The sequence below is a fragment of the Rhipicephalus sanguineus genome, chromosome 3 (assembly GCF_013339695.2).
Source record: "Rhipicephalus sanguineus isolate Rsan-2018 chromosome 3, BIME_Rsan_1.4, whole genome shotgun sequence".
Taxonomy (NCBI): Eukaryota; Metazoa; Arthropoda; class Arachnida; order Ixodida; family Ixodidae; genus Rhipicephalus; species Rhipicephalus sanguineus.
The window spans coordinates 66,634,975-66,656,634 of NC_051178.1; the positions used below are offsets into that span (position 1 = coordinate 66,634,975).

The following is a 21,660-nucleotide window of genomic DNA, read 5'->3' on the forward strand; positions in this document are numbered from 1 at the left end:
CATGCAATGGCCACCACAGTTAAACGCCACGTGTGCTACACGCTTTTATTTTGTTGAAACAAGACGTCAAATCAAGCCTTGGCATTTTCCTTAAACACGATACAAGCACGGCGACTAGGGACGCGAATGCGGTATTTATGGCAACACAAGAGTCGAAATTCACAAAGGCAATCTCAGACCGTTTCGCCATACTTCGCTTTGAGTCACAGTTGCCATAGTTACGGCAGACAGTGAAGAAAACTGGCGGCGAGAGTTTCGCAAAAAAATTACAAACGACCTTATTAAATGCGATTAATGTGCCTGTTTTGTTCTGTGAAAACGTAAAATAACGATTCCTTTATTTTAAGTTTTATGTTAAATCTAGCTTTCTTTGTTTTAATACCATAATAGGTACTGCTCAGAAACATCACCTTTGAGATGTACATCACTTCTTCGTATAGACTCCGAGATGAACGCGGCGAGGGGTGCGATTTAAACAAAAAATATAATGTTATGCTGACGCTGAACTCCGTGCTTTCACGATTTATTTTATCTAGATTTGCTTTCTTTATTTCAATATTAGTGCAGTATCGCAAAATAACGTTTATATGCGTGAAAATTATTGCCATCGTTTAGGAGCTACTTCGTTTGTAGCGCGGAGGCATGCAAAATATGAGCGATGTGGCCTCGTGGGCGGAGCTTATATTTATTCTTAGGCTGTCACCGACTATAGAGTCTTGCGCGCCTCCCTGTTCGGTTCCGGTCCCGAGTCGTGGGACGCGCTCAAGGTACAGTGGCGTCTACACTGCTCAGTCGAAGGGCGTGCTCTCAGACGCCGTATGTCGGAAGAACTAGCGGACACTGCCACAAAGCTACGCATTGCTCTTCGGGCGGATCGACTAACTCCATTGATGCGCTCATGGCAGCGAGAGTTACGGGGACGTTTCCAACGCCTTATTGCCGCATCGTCGTTGTCGGCGGCTGCTTGGCGTTGCAGACGTAATCCATGTGCTCACTCCGAGGTTCTGCGCTTTGCGAGAAACTCGCTTCTCAGACAGTCGAATCCGTTGGGAACTCAGGCCGCCAGAGCCCTTCCCGCTGCGTTGCCACCCGCGCGTGATCGATCAGTTTTTGTAGCTCACTTTGAAAACATGGCTCGTACGACAATGTCAACGCATCATGGTACCGCCGAGACATTCACAATGTTTAGTGGGCTGCCTCAGGTTCCACCGGAGGTAGCTGCACAACTTTGTGCAAGTCCGTCAGCTGATGAGGTGAAAGAGGCATTGTCTTCCATGAAGCGCGGTTCGGCTCCTGGGCCGGACGGGTTGCCCGTTGAGTTTTATTTAACATTTTGGGATGACATTGGTGCCACTTTCACTTCTGTTATTTGCCGTTGCTTCGAGAACTTTGATTTCCCTGATAGCTTTCACGATGGTCGAATTGTGTTAATACCTAAACATGACCCATCGTCTGTTCGCCCAGAGGAATGGAGACCAATTACGCTTCTCAACGTTGATTACAAAACTTTTGCAGCAGTTGTCACTCGCCGTTTGAGAAGCCTGACGCCTTCCTTAATAGGACATCATCAGGCCTGCTCGATTCCTGGAAGAGAAATTCATAGTCTCTCCTTTGTTACGCGTGATATAATTGCGTACACGTTGGCGAGATCAGCACGTGGACTCTTGGTTTCACTTGATCAAGAAAAGGCATTCGATCGCCTTGAGCACAGCTACATATTTAGCGTAATGGTGGCGTTTGGCTTCCCGCAAGACTTCGTTGAGCTTCTCAGAAACGCATGCAGCAATATACACAGCACGCTGTTTCTTGATGGTTATGAAAGTGCCCCATTTCCTGTTACCCGCGGAGTTCGTCAAGGTTGTCCTCTGTCCCCAGTACTTTTTGTACTCAGCCTCGAACCATTCGTGCGCTCCCTACTTAAAGATCCATATATTGGTGGCCCTCCACTACCTGGTAGTGATACCGTGAAGGTGACAGCTTTCGCTGATGACATCACGTTGTATCTAAAGAACGAGGAGCTTATCCCGTTGCCTACGGCTTTTTGCTGAGTATGGGTCTATTTCAGGTGCTGCATTAAATTTTTCGAAATGTCGATATTTGTTCATTGGTTCTCCAGATATCTACCTAAGTCCCTTTTTCGGTCTTCAAAAAAGCGACTCTATTCGCATTCTGGGGCTTGATTATGGCTACTACGGCATATCAGCCTCCGTGTGGGTTTCAGTTCTCGAGAATGTAAAACGACAAGTCCGGGAAGCGCAAGAATACGAATTACCACTGTTGGAAAGAAGGTACTTAGCACAGACTGTATTTTGCGGCCGTGCATGGTACATTTCTCATGTTGTACAGCCTCCATTGAGAATTACTCAATCGTTGCAATCCCTTCTTGGCTCGTTTTTCTGGTCAGGTGGACCTGAGCTGGTTTGCCGAGCTGCGCTTGGGCAACCACGTAACAGGGGTGGATTCGCGTTCCCGTCTGTGTCTGTTCGCTGCCGGCTGCTTGCCCTGCGATTCTTGCTTCGTTTGTTACACGGTGATCAGTGCCCCGCGCGTGATCTTGCCTGCTATTTCTTAGGAACTAAGATACGTTATTTGTTACCGGGAGCACGGCTTAACTCTGCGCCGCAAGCACTTAACATGCCTGCATTTTACTCCACGGCAGTGGCATTTTATCGCCACGCTCAGCAGGTTTGCCCAGATGTAAACATTTCAGAAAACCGTGTTGTAGACACAACGGCGGCGCTGCTGCTCCCTCTGGTTCCTCCAGCTCGTCTAGCGCGTTCCAGCCGTGTCTCGTGGAGCGCCATAACGGCATCCTTTCTGCCTGGCCATCTCCGCGACTTCATGTGGCGGCTGGGATGGAGAGCACTCCCAACACGAGACAGACTGGAGAGGTGGGGCATGGTGCCATCTTCCACTTGTCCGAACTGTCCGCTACAAGAGTCTAACCAGCATGTGCTGCAGCAATGTGTAATTGCAAGGGTATTTTGGAGAGCCGTTAACACTGGTTTCCGTGGCCTAGGAGTTAATCGTTTTGTTACATCTGGTCGTTGCTCGCGTAGTCGCTTTGCACGCCTTCTAATTGCTGCGGGGGCTTTTTGTTTGTGGCGTAACAGGTGCGAAGCTGTTGCAGCCGGTCACCGTCGTCGTGCTCTGTTTCCAATTTTGGAACGGTTGTACTCGGAACTGCTGTCCTTTTTGTCGGAGGAATTGTTCTTCCTTGGGGAAGAGGAATTTCTACGGCAGTGGTCGTGCCGCTTCCTGTCGGTAGTTAATGGACGTGTGCGGCTAGCTTTTCATCTGACCTGGTTCTTGTAGCCAGGTTATCACACAGTGAATAATATTGTATAAAATCTGTTTGTATTTATTATTTCTGTGTATGCATATCCCCGTAGCCATGCAGGTTCTTGTATATACTCATTTCATGCTCAAACTGTAAATTATGCAAATTACATATACCATAAAATATGCTGTACATAATGCTGTACATATTTGCTGGCATGTTCAGCAAGTCATCTGTACTGTGTATATACATAGTCATGTACATTGTCTATATTGTGATAAGTGTGCGCATGCTAGTTCTTAGTAGCATGCATTAGGGACACACTGTGAACTTCGACATTTCTGTTTAAACGTTTTATGTGTATTGTGTTTCGTCGTTTGTGTATGTTAATGTTCTTGTTGAACGGACACTGTTTCTAAATGTTCGTAACGTCCTACGATAAAATAAACTTTTTCTAAACAGTCAGCCGTTCAAGATGGCTGGCCCTTGGGCAAGTGGTTCAACTTTGGCCGAGTGGCTGAATCGAGGAAGTGCCGACAAACAGAAAGATAGACAGACCAAAATTTTTCCGTTTAAGTATCCCAAGAAAGACTATCGTCTTTCAAATCTTCAGACGAGTATTGTAAGTAGCAGAAATCTGCCCGTTTATTTATCTGTAACTTTCGACATATGCGAATCGAGCTGCACGAGAGTGCTGCGTCTGCGCCCTTGTTGCCTCCGAGAGTGGAAACTTCCATGCTGCAGGTGGCACGACATCATTTGCCCGAAAGGTGACAAACGCCCACGTACACGCCTGCAGGAGTCGCGATGTTCATTTGGCAATAAGATAACGCGACAATCACGCTGACGTCGCTGCACTGTTGAAATGTTGATTGAGTGGTGGCGCTGACGAGTTAGCACGCGGTGTTCTTTTGAAAACCGGCGCAAAAGACGCACATGCGTTTGTGACGCCATGCGCGTTAATATGTCGGTTTTCCTCAACGCTGCTTTCGTGCGCTCCGCACTGTCTTCCTGTCATGACTGCCGTAGTGCGAGCTCGGAGCAAACTCGTGTTTCCGAGAAGCTCGGGCCATCCTGCATAGCACCGCTCTTCGTTCTTTTGCGCTGCGGTTTCTGCAATACGATGAACTCCAGCACGCTCACACGTCCACCTTATCGATGTCTGATATAAGACTGTATAGCTCGTGCGCATGCCGCAGTTTAATGCGCGATGAAGATAATAAAGGAGAACGATTGTTTACGATTTTAGATTGCTATGGTCGTTGTATTTTGTGCCCGCTCGAAGCAGCGCGAAATGTAAGGGCTGGTATGCTGATGCGCATCGACACTTTCAGTGGGAAGAAGACACAATGCACCGAGTTGCACGCTGGCCCAGACTGCCCCGCTGTCAAGAAGTTGGATCTACAGGCTGGAGATGCACTCCTGACTTCAGCATTGAACGCCCTCTGCCAGAACCGGGGAATAATCCTGAAGAGTAAGTATTAACATGCTCACTGGTTTTTCAATCATGAATAATCCAGCCCATAATGAGGTAAACAAGCGCTCTGCCATCATTGTTTCCTTTTTTTATTCTTCTCTTCCATCCCTCTTTCGTCCATCTGGCCTTCCTAAGAGGGCTCTTGAGTGTCGGCTTATTCTGTTGAAGCTGATTTTACTGTTGAGGCTCATTTTTCGGTGCTGTTGGCGCCGTCTTAAGTTCTCTTGCTCACTGGCTGTTATCACAACGCTATATTTGAATTAAATACATAAGCAGTGTTTGATAGTTCTTTCCCAATAAAATAAACTCTCCTACCTTCCGTCGTATGTAACGTTGAGTTCTGCCTGTTTCCAAAATTTGTTTTAATTCATTCATGTTAGCTTGGCTGCAGTGGCATTCTTCTTTCTCTGGAACACATCAACAATGGGCTCTGTTGGCTTTTCATTTGTAAGAGTGGTGTGCGATGCAACCCAGTTCAGCGCTACTGGAGATTGCCACCGCTGCTTTGAGACAGCGCTTATACCATCCCGGTACGTTCTGCTGTAACGCTTCGGGTCCCGAATACTTTATTATCGTAATCCATTAGCTGCTAGTAAGCTGTGAATCCAGATTCTACTCCATGTCATTAGGGTCATTCTTGTAATTTATGGCTTCGAAACACTGAGCCCTTATTCGCAAGCCAAGCTTATACGATACCAAACATTTTTCGGCTGAGCAAAAAGATCGCGCTCCTGTCGTCTTCCTAGTTTCGCTACCGTCGTCACTGGGCATTCACCGACCCATGCATGCGTGTTTTCGGATAAAACCGAAAAAAATCCGATCAACACTGGCCGTTAAAATTTTTGACAATTCGGATTTATCCGATAAAATCCGATTTTAAAAGGGCATTTCCAACGTTCATAGGACATTTTCAAAGCTTAGAATCATCAATCGAAAGCGAGCGCACCTCCATCAGCGGCAGCAACCTCTTAAGGTGAGCTTGTGTCTATTACAACACGCTTTAAGGTTGTAATACAAACAAACGTAGGTGTTTTGTATTCAAGTATTTGTGCTTGTAGCATTGCGCTGATCCTCACCGCCTTGCATGCGCAATCATGCAAACCGCAATTAATCCTTGAAATGGGGCATCTCGGAGCACAGACATGAAAGAACAATTCTTCCAAGTAGAGCTGTGTAGAATCGTGAGAGCCAGCAACCTTTCAGTACAAACATGCCCGCTTGCGGCAGTCACTAAAAAGCTCAATATTCAATCCTAGTTAATTGGGCGACTGACATCAATAACTATTGCCTCACTTCGTGTCACCCCGGATACGTTACTTATCTGCAAAGGTGGCTTTCGCGTTCTTCCCAGTGTTGATTTTAAAGGGGTACTGACACAAAAATTTTGGCCTCGCGTTTTTTTGCTGCAATGTGTTGCTGGGGGCCTGTTAGTCATAACACGGCACATCGTTTGCTGCAGCGCGCGACAAATAATTAATTACAGGCTCCTCATTACCGACCAGTGTCAGTTTCGGTTTCAAAAACGACAAGCCTCCGGGTGCAACTATCACCACCTAGCGGCTGCAGCGCTCGATCACGCCAGCACACAGAAGTGTGACGCACTTCCGCGCTGTTCGCGTCGTCTCCTCGCATTCGCACGCTTGCCGCACGTGCTGCGCGATGACGTCGCCATCATCGTCCTCGTTATCGTCGTCCTCCTCATCGTCGTCTGTTGGCGACGATTTCCTTGAGACACCAACAGCGCAGCGGCGAGCGCGTCAAAACAAAAATGGCGGCTACGACGTCATCACAACTTGTTGTACCGGCTACAACGGTTACGTAGGGGAAGTAGGGGGGTCACCTCGGGTCACCTCCGAGGGTGTCAATGCAATAGGTGCGCCCTATAATGCTGGATCGCGCACGCGAACTTCAATATTCATATAAAATACCTTCCAAGCTTTATTCGCTGTCGATATTTCGCAGATGGTACACGCACGTACACGGAAATCGATCCAGCAGGCTATCTCGGCCGCGAAATTTTGTGTCAGTACCCCTTTAAAGAAAACCATAAAACGTAACTTTGAACACCCGGTATACTCGCGCGAAGCGCCGCAGGCAAGGTTGCCAAGTTTGGCTACTTTGCGCCAATTTCGCAACATTTTTAGGCCGGTGGCGGCAGAAAAAATGCCTTGGCTACTTGGCTACTTTTTCGGCTACTTTCCTGTTACCTCGATTTGAACCAAATTATAAATTCCTTGTGACGTCACAGCCCCTAGCGTTCGAGTATGCATTTTCAGAACAAGGCGCCGAAGCGTGTTTTCAACTCGCAAAGATTAATTTCGCACCAGGATTAAAGAAAAGAAAACACTTTTGAATGCGTGGCGGGGACTCGGGAAAAACTGTTGCATTTAGCTTCAATTTTCAGACGACCTATATTATTTAACGCGACCAGGACAATCGAATTCGTTTCGCACCCAGGGCTCTCTGCACTCAATGACTTTAGACATCAGACGAACTCCTTGCGTCATTTCTTTATATTAGGCGTGCACTGCGTCACAGGAATATAAACGGCATGCACTGCGGCATCAAGCAAAAAAAATGGTAGTGAAAGTTGCGATAAAAAATATGCTTCAAACCCCGGCTGCGATTTTGAGCACATTCATGGAGCATTCATTTTTATTGTCAAGACATGAATGCTACTTGAAGACTTTTTAAGAAAGTTACACAACTGAAGTAACGTTGAGTACTGGGCGAGTTGGTATAGATTCATGTCGAAGCGAAGCGCGAGGAAAACAGGACACAGAAAAGAACACACGGGCCAGGCGCTATTGCTATAGCACCTGTCCTGTGTGTTCTTTTCTGTGTCCTGTTTTCCTCGCGCTTCGCTTCGACATGAAAGTTACACAAGACGCGTTAAGAGTGCCGTTCTTGCAACTGCGCAAGAAACTTTGCCATTCTGCACGAAATGATTGCTAATGTAAACAATTTATGCTTCAATCTCAGCAATTGTGATTTCGAAAGGTTCTGCTTATCCACATTCGCACCAAAAGGCTCATCATGCATTTAGTTATTTCAGTAAAAACGCCGCAGTTGTTTTCGCACACGCGTGGCTACTTTTGGCTACTTTTGGTGCCCTTGGCTCAATTTTGCTACTTTTTGGCTAGGTTTTCCAACTATTTGGTTTTCTTTTCTTTTTTTTTTTTGCTTTTCGACCTGGCAATCTTGGCTGCAGGACACCGCAGCTGTTCACACTATTGCCCATTATAACTCAGTTAACATGGTGATAAGTAACCGTAAGAATATATAGGGGGACCTAAAAAGGAAAACAAATACATTTAAGTAATATAGAATGGCGGGTCCATATTAAACATTTACAGTGGATATGTATAGAAACACGATACAGCACGGCGCCCTTAATAGCTATCGCAATTAAGCATGAAGTGTCGTCAACTTACCTTTAAAGTAAGACAACATAAAATTTAGTGTCTATGGAAAATAGCCTAACGGGCTCGTTGGGACGTTGCTGAAAAAAATTGGAGCATTTGGTATAACAATGTCTCTTTAATTTCTTTCTTAACATATTCAAAATGGCGCCTAATAATTTCCATTACTAAGTACTAAGCATAATTGCTGTTACCGTATAATTCAGGCACGTCCGAATTATTATACATACTTGTCCTCAACGTCGCCTTTACATAACAGTAAACTCAAGTGGAATGTAGATATGTAAACGTTAGCACAAATAATGCAGCCATTTAAAAGAAATAATAAAGCAGAGAGCTTATTTTGGCAACAGGTTACAAAAGAGATATTTCAGCGTTAATAATAATTGTCAGGGTTTTGCGTCCGAAAACGACGATTTCATTACGAGAGTAGCCAACATTGCAGTAAACATACCTTTAAAAAACAATAAAGAGATTTAGGTAATGTATGGGATGAAAAAGAAGGAAAGCTAAAAAACAATTTTGCTAGAGAGAGAAAGAAAGGTTAAGTGAAAGGCAGGGAGGTTAACCAGAAGGAAGTTTTTCGGTTTGCTGCCCCGCACTGGAGAAGGGGTGAGAGGGGATAGAAAGGTAAGGAAGGAAAAAAAAGAGTAACAAATAAATAAAAAAAACGCACACACACACTCAAACACGGGAGCATCATAGTCGTTTAGCGAGGTCGGTTGAGCGCAGAAACTTCAGCAGCGCCTTCGTCGCTTTCTGGTTGGCAGCTAGAACGCTCCTGTACTCCAAAATTGATTGTTCAGAAAGCGGTTGGTCATCGAGGCGTGCTAGCGTTGCTGAGAGCTGTTGCCTTTGGGAGCTGTAGTGAGGACAATGACACAGGACGTGCGCGATGGTTTTCTCGCTGCCACAGTGAGCACAGGCAGCAATGTCTGCCATTTCGATTCGGTAAGCAAAGCTGTTCGTGAAAGACACTCCAAGCCACAGGCGGCAGAGGACTGTTGTTTCGGATCGGGATAGTCCGGATGGAATTTGAAGTTGAAGTGACGGATCCAGACGGTGAAGGCGGGTATGCAGAAAACCGGACGTATTCCACATTGAATCCGTTAGATCATGTGCGAGCGAGCGAATCTTTGATGATGCGTCGGTTCGTGATAACGGAATGACAACAATCTAATTATGGTTCCCAACAAGTTTCAATAATGATAACAGGAAGAAAAAGATACGGTACGTCAAGATCTTTTTCTTTTTTTGTTAGGTTGTTCTATTACATCTAACATCGGCACCGGTCGCGCTATAGTTGTCAAAATCTTATTTGCATGCAAGTCAACCTCCTCGCGTGTAAGTCAAAGTTGCATTCACGAGACACAAAGCAACCCCACTCTTGCATACTTCAGAATTCGTAACGGAGCACCACGCAATTGTTAGCGATCTCTAGCGATCTCCTGTTAGCGATCTCTATAACTTCTATAACGGCACTATTGGGGGCGAAGAGTGACGGAGTCGCCCTCTATCGGGTGCGCCTCGCTTGCGTGCTAGGTAGGATAACGCCGGCGCGCACCTCATAGGTTTGGCTGTCGGCGTTCTACGAAAACGCAACGCGGAAGCCCTGCTGGACATTTCTGCGAATACTTTCAAAACGAAGGAAGTTTTTACAGACAACGTGATAATTTTGTACAACAAAAAAGATTAAAATTGTTTACAGACTCTACCTGTTTACAGAATACGCACGGTGACCGCACATTGCGCGTGGTCGCCGCGATGGCGTATCCCCAAACCGGCTTCTAGCGTGAAAGGCATGCCAATCGCTGAGTGTCCTATGTGGGATACGTTGCCCAAAGGGCGGACAATCATGGGAAAAAAAACGATGTCTACAGAAAGAGCGCGAACTCTCAGCTGGTTTTCTAAAAAGACAGGGCGTACAAACACGGACACAAGAAAGAGGTCAGGACACCACAAGCGCCGACTAACAACTGAAGAGACGCACAACGGCGGAAAAGAAAGAAGGCACGAAATATTATCCGGGCATGCCCATGCAACAGGCGAACCTATCAATCCGGCACGCGTGGCGGTTTACGTGGAAGATAACTGTGAAGGAATTTGATTTCATCTTTATGCAAGTTAATAGACCGTTGGCTCACGCATGCGCTACCACTATTCTCGATACGCCATGCTTCAATCATCAGGCGCGTTTCTTCATTTTTATGCCGGTACAACATTGCGCATCCATCAAATTTTGGCGTGCACTTACAATCTCGACAATGTCAAGATAGATTAGAAGGTGAGCCTCCTGTTAGCGATCTCTTATGTTCCAACAATCTCTGGTTAATGCATCGGCCCGTCTGCCCTACGTAGAAGCGGCAGCAGCTAAAGCGGACCTTATTATACACCACACTAGTACGGCATTCAGTGAATTTGTTGGTGTGTTTTACGAAACAAGTATCGGTCCGCTTCTTGTCTTTTACTCGCTCATTCTTCCTCTGAACAGCGACACAAATCTTACCTAGCTTATTGGCAGCCGTGAAAACAACATTAACGCCGTATCTACTTCCTACTTTCTTTAGCCGGTGAGATACGCAATGAATGTACGGTATACCTACGACACGTTTCTTCCTATCGCTTTCTGCAACCATGCTCGGACTTAACACAATGGACTTCTTTAACCGTTCAGCAACAGTGGCCACTGCATCACGAAGATACCCTACATCTAAAAGACGCGTAACCTGTGCGTTAAAGCTATCACTCATTTTGTGCTCACACGACTTTGTGAGGGCTGACTTAAGGCAAGACATGGCGATGCCGTTTTTTACAACCTTCGAGTGCTTCGACGAAAAATTTAACAGCGGTTTCGAAGATGTAGGAGAATACTACCAGCACACGTGGTTCTTCTGGAACGTTAAGGAAATATCTAGAAATTGTATTCCATTATTGTGAGACACCTCTTTAGTAAAGCTCAGCCCTCCTTCTTTTAATTCATATTTTTCGCTCACTGAAGTTACCACCATTTCGAAGTCCTCACCATTACAAAAAATCAAGTAATCGTCCACATAATGAAAAACCTTAATAACCGAATTACCTAAGGCGCCTTCCAAAAGTTTGTCAATCTTGCTAAGGTATAAATCACTAAGAACCGGTGCAACCTTAGAACCAATACATATCCCTGATTTCTGCACATAAACGCCTTCCTTCCAACCTACCAGCGCCGACTTTATATACATGGAAAAAATCTCTAGAAATGCCCCGGTAGAAACACCACATTTATCGGCGAAAACCGTCTCGTGCCCTTGTTCGTTAATACATTCATTAATATTTTAACAAGTCCTCATGCGGCAAGGACTAATAAAGGTCTTCAATATCCATACTAAAAGCTTTACACAGCCGGGGTTCTCCTCTGAGAGAAACTGAACTAGCGCCTGAGAATTACGCATACGAAAAGGGTGTGAAAACTCCAAGAGGTTGAAGGGACCGACAACTGCCCAGAACACGAAATGAGATGACTGCACTGATGGAAAGATTGTCCGTCGCATTGACTCAAACCAACCCTGTTTATCTCGTGAGAGGTGGATTTGTATTTTTATTTCTTCATTGAAAGTCGCGAAAAGTGACCTTTGGCGCCTCTGGCGGCAAAATCATAAACGGGCCGATGAAGGCGGTCACGTGACCATTGGTTGGTGTATGCGTTCGATGACTTTTCTGTTAGTACTGAAATATTGTTCATTTCTTTATATTAAAAGGTATTACTGCATAAAAATGTACATATAAGCCTGCGTTAGTTGTATGCAGCAAAGTGGCGCTGCCTTCGCTTGGCGTAATGCTCCCATGCCGGGACAAGCCATCCATGTCACAGGCGCAGGCAACCTTGGGCGCAGGCGCACACAACGCTGTACAAATACCTAGAAGGTGTATAAAGCCACATCATCTCATTGTAACAGCTTGCTATTTTCGAAAATGGTTTCCAAGCTCGAAATAAAGGTGGTTAAGCATAGTTACAGTAACTCCTGAGAAAGCAGAACAACGAGAGCTTTCACAAGGGCTAGCGGCATCGCTATCAATTCTCAGCGTTGCTGGAGCAAGCCTTCATGCGTGTTTGGAGCCTTTCAGATAGAAAAATACTGCTTATAAAATAACTACGTGCTTTTAGGATAAACCACTGCAGCTACAAACGCTACGAAGGGTAAGCTTCCTGTCGCGCCGTAAAAAACTGGGTCGAGAAAAATCAGTTGTCGGTCCCTTCAAGCAGTTCTGCAAATAACTAGATACAGCGACTTGCCAGGTGCCTTGCTCTGAATCGATTGCTAGAAACGGAATCTCGTTCTTATGTGTTTTGGCTGAAAAAAACAATTCTAGAGTAAGTGATTCAGCCTTCTTGACATTACAAGCTATTCTCTCAAGATTATGTCTTAACAAAAGGGCGACAGCTCGGTGCCTAACTAGCGATGGTTTAAGTTTTACCGTCCTAAAATTCTTTTTTATGGCTAATAATGCTTTTTCTGAGAACAAACTGTCTGGCATAATTACAAAATACCCTTCCATATCTGGAATTACTGGCCTGAGTTTCTTCTCGACGCAGTAATTAACCAAAGGCCGGATAGGATCAGAACACTTGAGATGCACATTAGAACCCTTGATACTAGCAAAGCAGTCTGCAATGAAATGGGAGCGCTCATATTCAGGAACGAGTCTAGTGATTGTACGCGGCAAACTTAAAACGTCTACTGGTTTCAGGTTTGGCTTAAAACAGTATTTAGGACCTAAGGCTAGGGTTTTACATTGACTATCATCTGAAGCAGCTCCTCCAAGGACTAGCAAGTTATTTTGCGGTGAAAGAGTAGAAATAATCTTCCCCTTACATGGTTGAAGCTCGCGAAGTTTTACCCTCGATATGAATTCCGCATGCTGGTTAGCTACCCTCATCTCCGTATCAGCTATCGAGTAGTATCAGCTATCGAGTCAGTAGTTTCCTAACCATTTTCGAGCTTCATGAGAAATGGTTGAAATTTACACACGATATTCCTTCTAGCTGTTAACTTCTAAAGGTTAATTCCGCTTGCGCACCGCGCCACTAGGTCGCTTTCCGACGCGATACGCGCAAGTTGCAACTGAATGCCGTGTTAGTAGATTCGTTTCCAAACGGTGCATTTATGCGCACACGAATGAATTTCGCCTAGATGCGCCATCGCTAATACCTGGAAGCCTAAGACGGCTAACTAAATGAACAGCAGAGCTGTTGTGGTTGAGGTTTTCCGTGTGTCGTAGATAGAAAATTATTAACATGATGAGCCGGCACTGCTTTCTTCATCTACTTTTTCCTCTTCTGCGTCGGTACCGGAAAATGTGCGCCGATTGTCCGGCGTGGGATATAATGACTCTAATGGGCGACAAAACGAATAAAGAGAGAGATAAAGACAGAGAAAAAGACAGATTTTGGGCGAAAAAAACTTTCTTGGCGAGGCGAGCTTCGAACCCGCGTCCCTACGATCCGAAGATGAGCGTCACAACAACTCTGATAACCAGGCACGCTGGCAGAGCAGAGCATCGCCGTGTATTTAGCATAGTTTAGCAAGGTGGCCGGAAAGATATGCGAGGCTAAGGAGGACAGGTTGTGAAGGTGAGGAGGGCAGAACGAGTACAGAGAGAGAGAAAAAAAGAGAAGGAAAATAGATAGAAAGGGAAGAAAGCAAAAGATAGAAAGCGAGCGAACGACTACAGAGAGAGAGAAAAATACATAGAAAGAAATAGAAAAACAGAAAGAAAGAAAGGGAAGCAAGCGTAAAGGAATGAAAGAAAGAAAGGGAAAGAAGCAGAGAGAAAGAGATAGACGGACACACACATAAAACATCCCCAGGAGTTCGGGACACGTACATGTCGCGCCATCTCTCGGCGGTGGCCGGGCGCCCCACCGTAACTGAATGGGAAGCACATAAAAAGAAAACATATCTCATGTACGAAATGCGATATTGATAACGAGTCTCCGTTTCAGATACTAGGGAATCACGGGAACATTTTAGGCGTAATTATAATAACGTGCCACAAAGCGCCTACCTTCCCAGGCCAGGGCACGCAGGAGTTCGAGGCAATGAGCTTGCTCACGCCTCTGCCCGCGAACTCTTACACCGGACCTCCGCTGCTTCCTCCACAGCGCAACTTCTCGCTGACCAGGACGACCCCCAGCCCCTCCTTTCCTATACCGATATCCTGCAGCACATTAGGCTGAGTAGACGCACTCTACCCCCACCTGATCCTAAATTAAATAAGGCAACGCAGGTCGCGTGGCGATGATTACAATCATTATCGTTTCCAAATCCTTATATATTGTCCAAAATAGATCCTTCGGCGTACAATCCGCAATGTAAATTCTGTCCCCAGACGGCCACTTTATTCCATATGGTCTGTTAGTGCCAAGACAATCCCAATATGTGAGCCAAACATAATCCTGCATTAGTCAAGTGGGAGGCGACCCTGTCCAGCTCTGACTCAGGGCAGCAACAAGCCCTGGTCGACCGAGCCCGGATGGCGGCAAGAGCCGATGGTCTTCCGGACTAGGAGGTCCAACCGCAAGAGACTCAAATTAACTTGTTTGAAATAAATGTCTTATTTTCTCTCTCTCTTCTTCCCAGGCCATTTCAAGATTTTACCACACCGCCTATGAGTGCTGCCTCAATTTAGACCTATTTTACCCTCTTTCAACTTCGATTGAAAAGCTCAGAGGAGAGGTTTCGAAAACGACTCCCGGTTTTAGATCGGCTGAGAAGCGCTCTTGCAATTGATATATGGTACTTTACAGACCTTATGCAAAGTCTGCTGCCATCTAGCGGCCGTCGTGCGCATTTCCGCCATGTTGAAGGCTAAGCGCGCTCCGCATGTGCACACACGGAGCGTACGTATCGACGTGTGGCGGTTGATAGGAACGGCAATGCCGACATATTTTAGTGTGCCGTGTTGCTAAGATTGAGGAAATTGGGGTGCTGAAAAAAGGTTCACGGGAAAGTAACCTCCATGTTATTGGATTTCGTCGCTGCCGACGAGAAGCGGCAGATCGTTCCGTTGCTCCGGCTACTGCTCACGACTAACGCCGTGTTTACGTTCGCCGTTCTTAATAGATGCTGTATGTGACAGCATCGGCACTCATCGGAGAACACTTTTTCGTGTCATGCCGGAACCAGAGAGCTTTCGCGCCGTACGCTTGCAGGCACAGACAAACAGCGGCTTTGTATACGAGCTTCAAAGCTGCATCGCGGCTACTCGCGCGTGCCTGCGCTGCTGTTGACATTACTTTGTTTATTACATTGCGATAACAATTACATGTTGGACTGGTCGGTCGAGTGCGTCATCGATTCTCAGCGAACGGACCGATTGTGATGGAGCGTGTTGTCTGTAGTTTGTTTTCAATTGTGGAGTTTAACAAGGTAACATTTGGTGGGATTCTTTGCGCGCGTATTGCTTCACTATGCGTATTTTTCAAGCATTTGATGTGCTATCACTACCAAATTCAGAGTGGCGGCCCGGATGGCCTGACCGCCCTCCCCTACTTTTTTTTTTTTAATTTATACGTACCCCAAGAAGAGTACATATATCAGGCTCTCCCAGAAGCTCACCCCCTTCGGAAAAATCCTGTATCCACCCCTGTGTGCTATGAGATGTTAACATATGCTTGTGTTTGGAACTTTTCGTATGAAATTGAAAAAAAAAAAATGGTGTTCCGGCAAATGTCTTACACTCGACCGTTGGTGCGTTACCGTTGGTTACGCGCTGAGGTGGGTTCGCAAGCGTTCAGTCGGCGACGCAAAACTGCCTTGCGGAAACGGGTTGAAATGACGATGTGAGCACGAATATTGTTGGCGTATCGTGTTATTTACGAGCACATGTCCGCTTTGAAATGGGTCGACAGCACTTTCTTACCGTCATCGCTGTGCCTAGCCGAGTCGTGTGCCAAAGCCTTCTTCCAACCATGCTACACTACATCAAGGGGCTTTATCCTACACTACACGCATGGTATTCAGATAGCTGCTTTACTCGTTACACTGAAAGCAGACAAACAAAATTTATAACTTAGAGCAAAGATTCATTCTCAACGACGGCAGGCCTACATGTGACTCGGTGACAAACTTCTACTTTCTTGTCGTTGTGAGGCAGTTCTTTACACGTACTAAATGTCAACGTAATAACTAGGAATTGTCGGTAACGTGTACATGCCGTTACACACTCGTCTGACGTTTTTATGCCCTGGTTGCCCACTGCCAAAGCATATACAAGCAAGTAGTTATAACAGCGACAGCAATACGATTCAGACACAAGCCTGCAACATAGCGCCAAATCGGTAGCTTCGTGAAACCTCCGACAGATGGCAGCAATTTTGCATAAGGTCTAATAGACCTTATGCAAGATTGCTACCATCTGCGACAGCAATACGATTTATGTCGTATCCTCAAGTGTAGCTACAACCATATAACTTCCTCTGTCGTTTTTGTCAGCCTTACTCTTGTTTCCAAAGGTGTGTCGGAAGATCTCGTGGTGCTGACAAAGTATTTGAATACAATGTTCGGGAGCGTGTGCGGGTGAGCAAGACGAAGAGGATGCTTCAATGGACTCCATGAGTCCGCCTTACCACTGGTGCGGGCAGCGCGAACGCAATTTTAGCATTCTGTAGTGGCATCTGGTGGCAGCTTCCTCAATTAGGTCAATGTCCATAAATCCTAATTATGAAAGAGAGAAAGAAAGAGAGCAAGCACAGCTGTGTATAGTATAGTACAGAAAGGGCTGGAAAAGAGAGATGTGAGAGGGTGAAAGCCTAGCCAAGCCAGGACCGGCTAGGTGCCCACCAGCTCTGCTGTGACCCGCCTTGGGCGACATAGTGTAAGCTGCGCTAATTTTTTTTTTAAATACACGTGTCATTCACACATAAACAGCGTTATTATTTTACAATGAAAATTAGGCAATACAATGCCAGTGTGTGAGAAAACAATTTAAGACGAGTGCTGTCCCGTCCGCCGCGGTGGTGTGGCGGTTACGGTGCTCGGCTGCTGACCAGAAGGGCGTGGATTCGATCCCGGCCGCGTAGGTCGCACTTCAATGGAGGCGATAGGCTAGAGGCCCGTGTACTGTTGGATGTCAGTGCACGTTAAGGAAGACCAGATGAACAAAGTTTTCGGAGCTTTCCATGACGGGGTGTATCTTAATCATGTCGTGGTTTTGACGACGTATAACCCCCGGTAGTATTATTATTACGATTGCTGTCCTAACGTGGAATCGCCCGCCTGGCACAAGTGCTTGCACCTTATCGGAGTTCCCTGCTACGCACAAACACTAGCCTTCAACCACCGTTGGCTTGAAACGTTACCTTTGAAAAGGTAACAGGCTGGACGTTCGCACGCATAGAGCGACTATTTCCGCTGTTTCATCACTCACATCCTCCAGGCTGATTGATATAAGGTAATCGATGGCAAGCACCATTTCGCATTCGACGAGGCACCGCGACACAAGTTCACAATAAAGAACCTTTATCCCCGCGGTATGTTTATTTTACCAGTATTGCCAGCACAGGTACCTTTGTTTTTTAGTTGCAAATAGTGTGTGGTGTGTGTGTGTGTGTGTGTGTGTGTGTGTGTGTGTGTGTGTGTGTGTGTGTGTGTGTGTGTGTGTGTGTGTGTGTGTGTGTGTGTGTGTTTGTGTGTGTGTGTGTGTGTGTGTGTTTGTGTGTGTGTGTGTGTGCGTGCGCGCGCGCGTGCGTGCGTGCATGTGTGCGTGCGTGTGTGTGTGTGCGTGCGTGCGTGCGTGTGTGTGTGTGTGTGTGTGTGTGTGTGTGTGTGTGTGTGTGTGTGTGTGTGTGTGTTTGTGTGTGTGTGTGTTTTGCTTATCGCTGCCGAACTTTTCTGTTTGTAGCTATCTGTGCTTTTCCAATACATAATTTCTCTTTTCTTGTGTTTTTTTTTTCTGCAGAGCTGGTGAAGTGTTGGGACATGGAGGCGTTCGCCACCTGTATGGGCCGAGTCCAACTGCCCGATATGAATGGTCGTGACTCCACGCGAAAGAGTTTGGAGTACGGCTTTTTCTTTCTTCTTGTGACTGGTTTGATTTGTCTCAAATAACTTTGAAGCTAGTATTAGTAAAGGTGTTTGCCAAATGCCCAACGCTTAACAGCGAAGCACTTAGAGACACGGGCTGTCGTATGGTGTCATCCCTTGGCGTAACGCAGGCAAAACCACGTAATGCCCAGCCATCTATAGCATATTGGGCGCGCGCTCGCACCAAGCAGAAGTCTTACTCCTCTCGTTCTTCGAGCGCCTTGATTATTATATCGAGTGCGGGACACTTTAGGGCCCCGGTATATCGTGTGCTGTCGTATGCTGTCGACCGTCTGGTGTAGCTTGGCGTAACGCTGGCAGAACCACGTATAGCATAGCCATCTGTAGCATATTGTCACGGGTGAAATAAGACAGACAGCCAGGAGTTGACGTCTTCCCCAGAACCAGACCAACAACAACAACGTTCTCTTCTTCCTCCACTCCTCAGCGTGTACGTGCCACAGCGGATGGCTCATACATGATGGCATGTGGCATTACTCCCTCTCCCGGAAAAGCATCGTCTCGATGCTGGTTATGCGCGCTAAAAAATAAGGGAAAGAAAAAAAAAGCTTCACTGTACAAACGAAACAATTGCGTCGTAAGGCAAAATGAACATGCTGCTGTCACCGAAGAAGTGAAATAAAGAACAGGAACACAACAAGAACAAGCAGAAAAGCAACAAAAAGAATATATATATCAAAACGTTTATTGAGGGGAAAAAAAGAAAGAAAAAAGTGTTTAGGGAGCGGGTGGATGGGGCCCCCATTCCAGGGCTCCACTGGCTTGAGCGGCCCGCCGCGCCTGGTCGAGGAGTGCTAGTTGCACCACCCGATCCTCGCTCGCGAGCAAAGTCTCCCACTGCTCCCTTCCGGAAATTTTGCCGGCTATTTGCGGCGAGTTAATTTCGGGTGGCCTGTTCTGGCAATCCCACGTTATGTGGGCGAGAGTGGGCCTGCCTCCGCACCACGGACCGCTATCGCTGTACATTGTGGGGTGAATGGCATGTTTCAAAGAAAGGTTCGGATATGTATGTGTTTGTATACGGCGCCAGTCGTAAGAGTCCCGCCCGGATAGATCAGGATGCGGTGGACTGTACTGTCGTCGCTCAAGCCGTTGGTGCTCAAGGATGTCTCGCGGTAAGAAAGGGCTTTCGTCGGAGTGGTCGGCCGCTCGGTTGATAAAAGCACGAGCTGCGCCGTCCGCTCTCTCATTGCCATCGAGTCCTGCGTGACCCGGGCACCAGATGATCGCATGGTCCTGCGTTAGGTCGGGTCCTAATAGGCGAATGGTGCTGTGTGGTAGTCTCCCGGTGAGAAAGGTGCTAAGTAGCCATTGTAGTGAACGTCACTCTACGTTCGATTGATGACGCTAGAAATATGGCTTGAGCCTTGAAACGTGAACCACATCACTTTGTGGAAGCCGACGGGAACGTCTTGGGGTGCCTTCTGGGAGAACCTCGTAGGTTAGGTCACTGAGTCGGCGCTACTTCGTAGGGGCCTTGTAGGGGCCCAAGTAGCGCCGCAGTAACTTCTCTTACCGGCCGCGCTGCCGGATGAGGGTCCTCACACAGACTTCACCGCCTGGTTTGAAGGTAACATCTCGGTGACGAAGATTGTAGCTGCGTGCGTCTGTAGTTTGGTCACTATAAATACGGCGTCGGGCGAGTTGACGGGCCTTGAGCGCGCGCTCGCGCGAAGGAAAAGTCTTCTTCCTCTTGTTCTTCGAGCACCTTGATGACGATATCAAGTGCGGAGCACTTTAGGGGCCCTGGCTGTCGTATGCTGTCGTCGTTAGCCGTAACAGAGGCCAAAAAATGTATAAAAATAGAACAGGAAGCAAGCGAGAAATAGAGAGAGAAAAAGAAAAGGAAAAATAGGAATAAAAATATAAATAAATACAAATAAAGAGGAAAAAAGACAGTAAAATTCGAAAATAGAAAAAGAAAGGAAGGCTGAAAGGAAAAGAAAACCGAAGAGAAACAAAGAAGGCTGCCTACCTCCGCACATCAGGCTTGGCACCCCTAGTGCAAAGCTGCCTTTTTATTTATTATTTTTATTTTTTTTTTTGAAGCTACAGAATAATCGGAGTGTCCATATGTCGTAGTTCTCCTAGGCTGATATGACAGTGTCTTATGCCTCCTTTATACCAAACATATCTCCGACTATTTTTTCTTTAAACCGCCTGAAGAAATAACTAGAAAAGTGACCGAGTTTTATTTCCCGGTTTTTGTCATTACTCAACATTTGTCAATGAAAGCATGTTTATTAGATGGCTTTAAGACAGCCGCTTACAAGAAACTGTAAGCCTCCATCGTGCTCTTCTCCAAGGAGCCTGGCGAGGTCAAGATCTTCATGCGTGTGGCCGCCTTGGAGCAGTAATTATGGCTCGATTCTCTTCATGTCCGCGCTGATTGCGGATTAGAATCGCTGTTGCGCTAAGCTGATGTCAATAAGTGTGAGATGCAAAAACAGTCGCGTAGTTACATGTAGGTGGATGTTAAACAGCCGAGCTGGTCAAAATTAATCGGTAGGGACTCCCTTTTCAACCGCGAACCCCACGAGTCAATAAAATTAGGTTAGGACCCACTTGTCAGCATGTTGCTCAACTTCGTTCTTAATTGGTCATGTAAGAAGCTGCAAGTCAGCGAGCAGCTTCGGGACGTTCATTTCTTAGAGTTATTAAATTCACGATATGTGTCATATATACATATATATACATATGTGTCATATATGTATATGTATATGTATATGTATATATACGATATGTGCCATATATGTATATATATACAAAAAGTAAAATCGGCTTTTCACGCTTTCAGCAGCCGCATTTTAGGTGTTTCGCAGTTTCGCAGCTCGCAGTTACAGAAAACCAACGCTGCCTCCATTTCAGGTTACTGAAGATTGAAGTACCCAATTGTCTCGCCGATTCCAAGCAAAGTGGCGCGGAGTGCACAAAAGCCGACTTCAAGCAAGTGCGACAGTCCATCGATGATTTCCTGGAAGACGTAGCACAAGCGGACAACGATGACAGCAACAGTAGCGCGGCCACGCAAGCCGGCACGAGTGTGGCTGCCTTGCTGTCTGTTTCGCTGGCTCTGGCTTTCACCGCATAGATCTATAGCCGATGCCGTAAAACGAGGTCTGTGTGGAGAACGCCAGAAAGCATAAAAGTTACGCGCACTTGCCTATTCACACTTCACTCATATCATATACCGAAAACTAGAACATTCCGCGCGTTCTCTACAAAAGTGAGCACGCTGTCCTATAGCAGGCATTTTGCGTGAAGCTATAATCAAACACCGACGTAGCGGCCTACCGTGACAGCTTAGCGGCTACGACGTCGCGCTGCTGAGCTCAACGACGTGGCTTCGATTACCCGCCTTAGTGGAAGCATCCGAATGGGACTGAAACGCAAAAA

The 21,660-nt window shown here is 46.4% G+C and overlaps 1 protein-coding gene across 1 annotated transcript in view; it reads left to right on the forward strand.

Annotated features, from left to right (window-relative positions):
• Positions 1 to 21,420, forward strand: part of LOC119386702 (uncharacterized) — a 58,085-nt gene extending 36,665 nt beyond the window's left edge. The window contains exons 3-5 of the mRNA XM_037653995.2: positions 4,615 to 4,754; positions 18,119 to 18,218; positions 21,133 to 21,420. Of these exons, the coding sequence (XP_037509923.1) occupies positions 4,615 to 4,754; positions 18,119 to 18,218; positions 21,133 to 21,355 (463 nt within the window). The 3' untranslated portion in view covers positions 21,356 to 21,420. The remainder of the gene's footprint in view (positions 1 to 4,614; positions 4,755 to 18,118; positions 18,219 to 21,132) is intronic.
• The last annotated feature ends 240 nt before the right edge of the window (positions 21,421 to 21,660 follow it).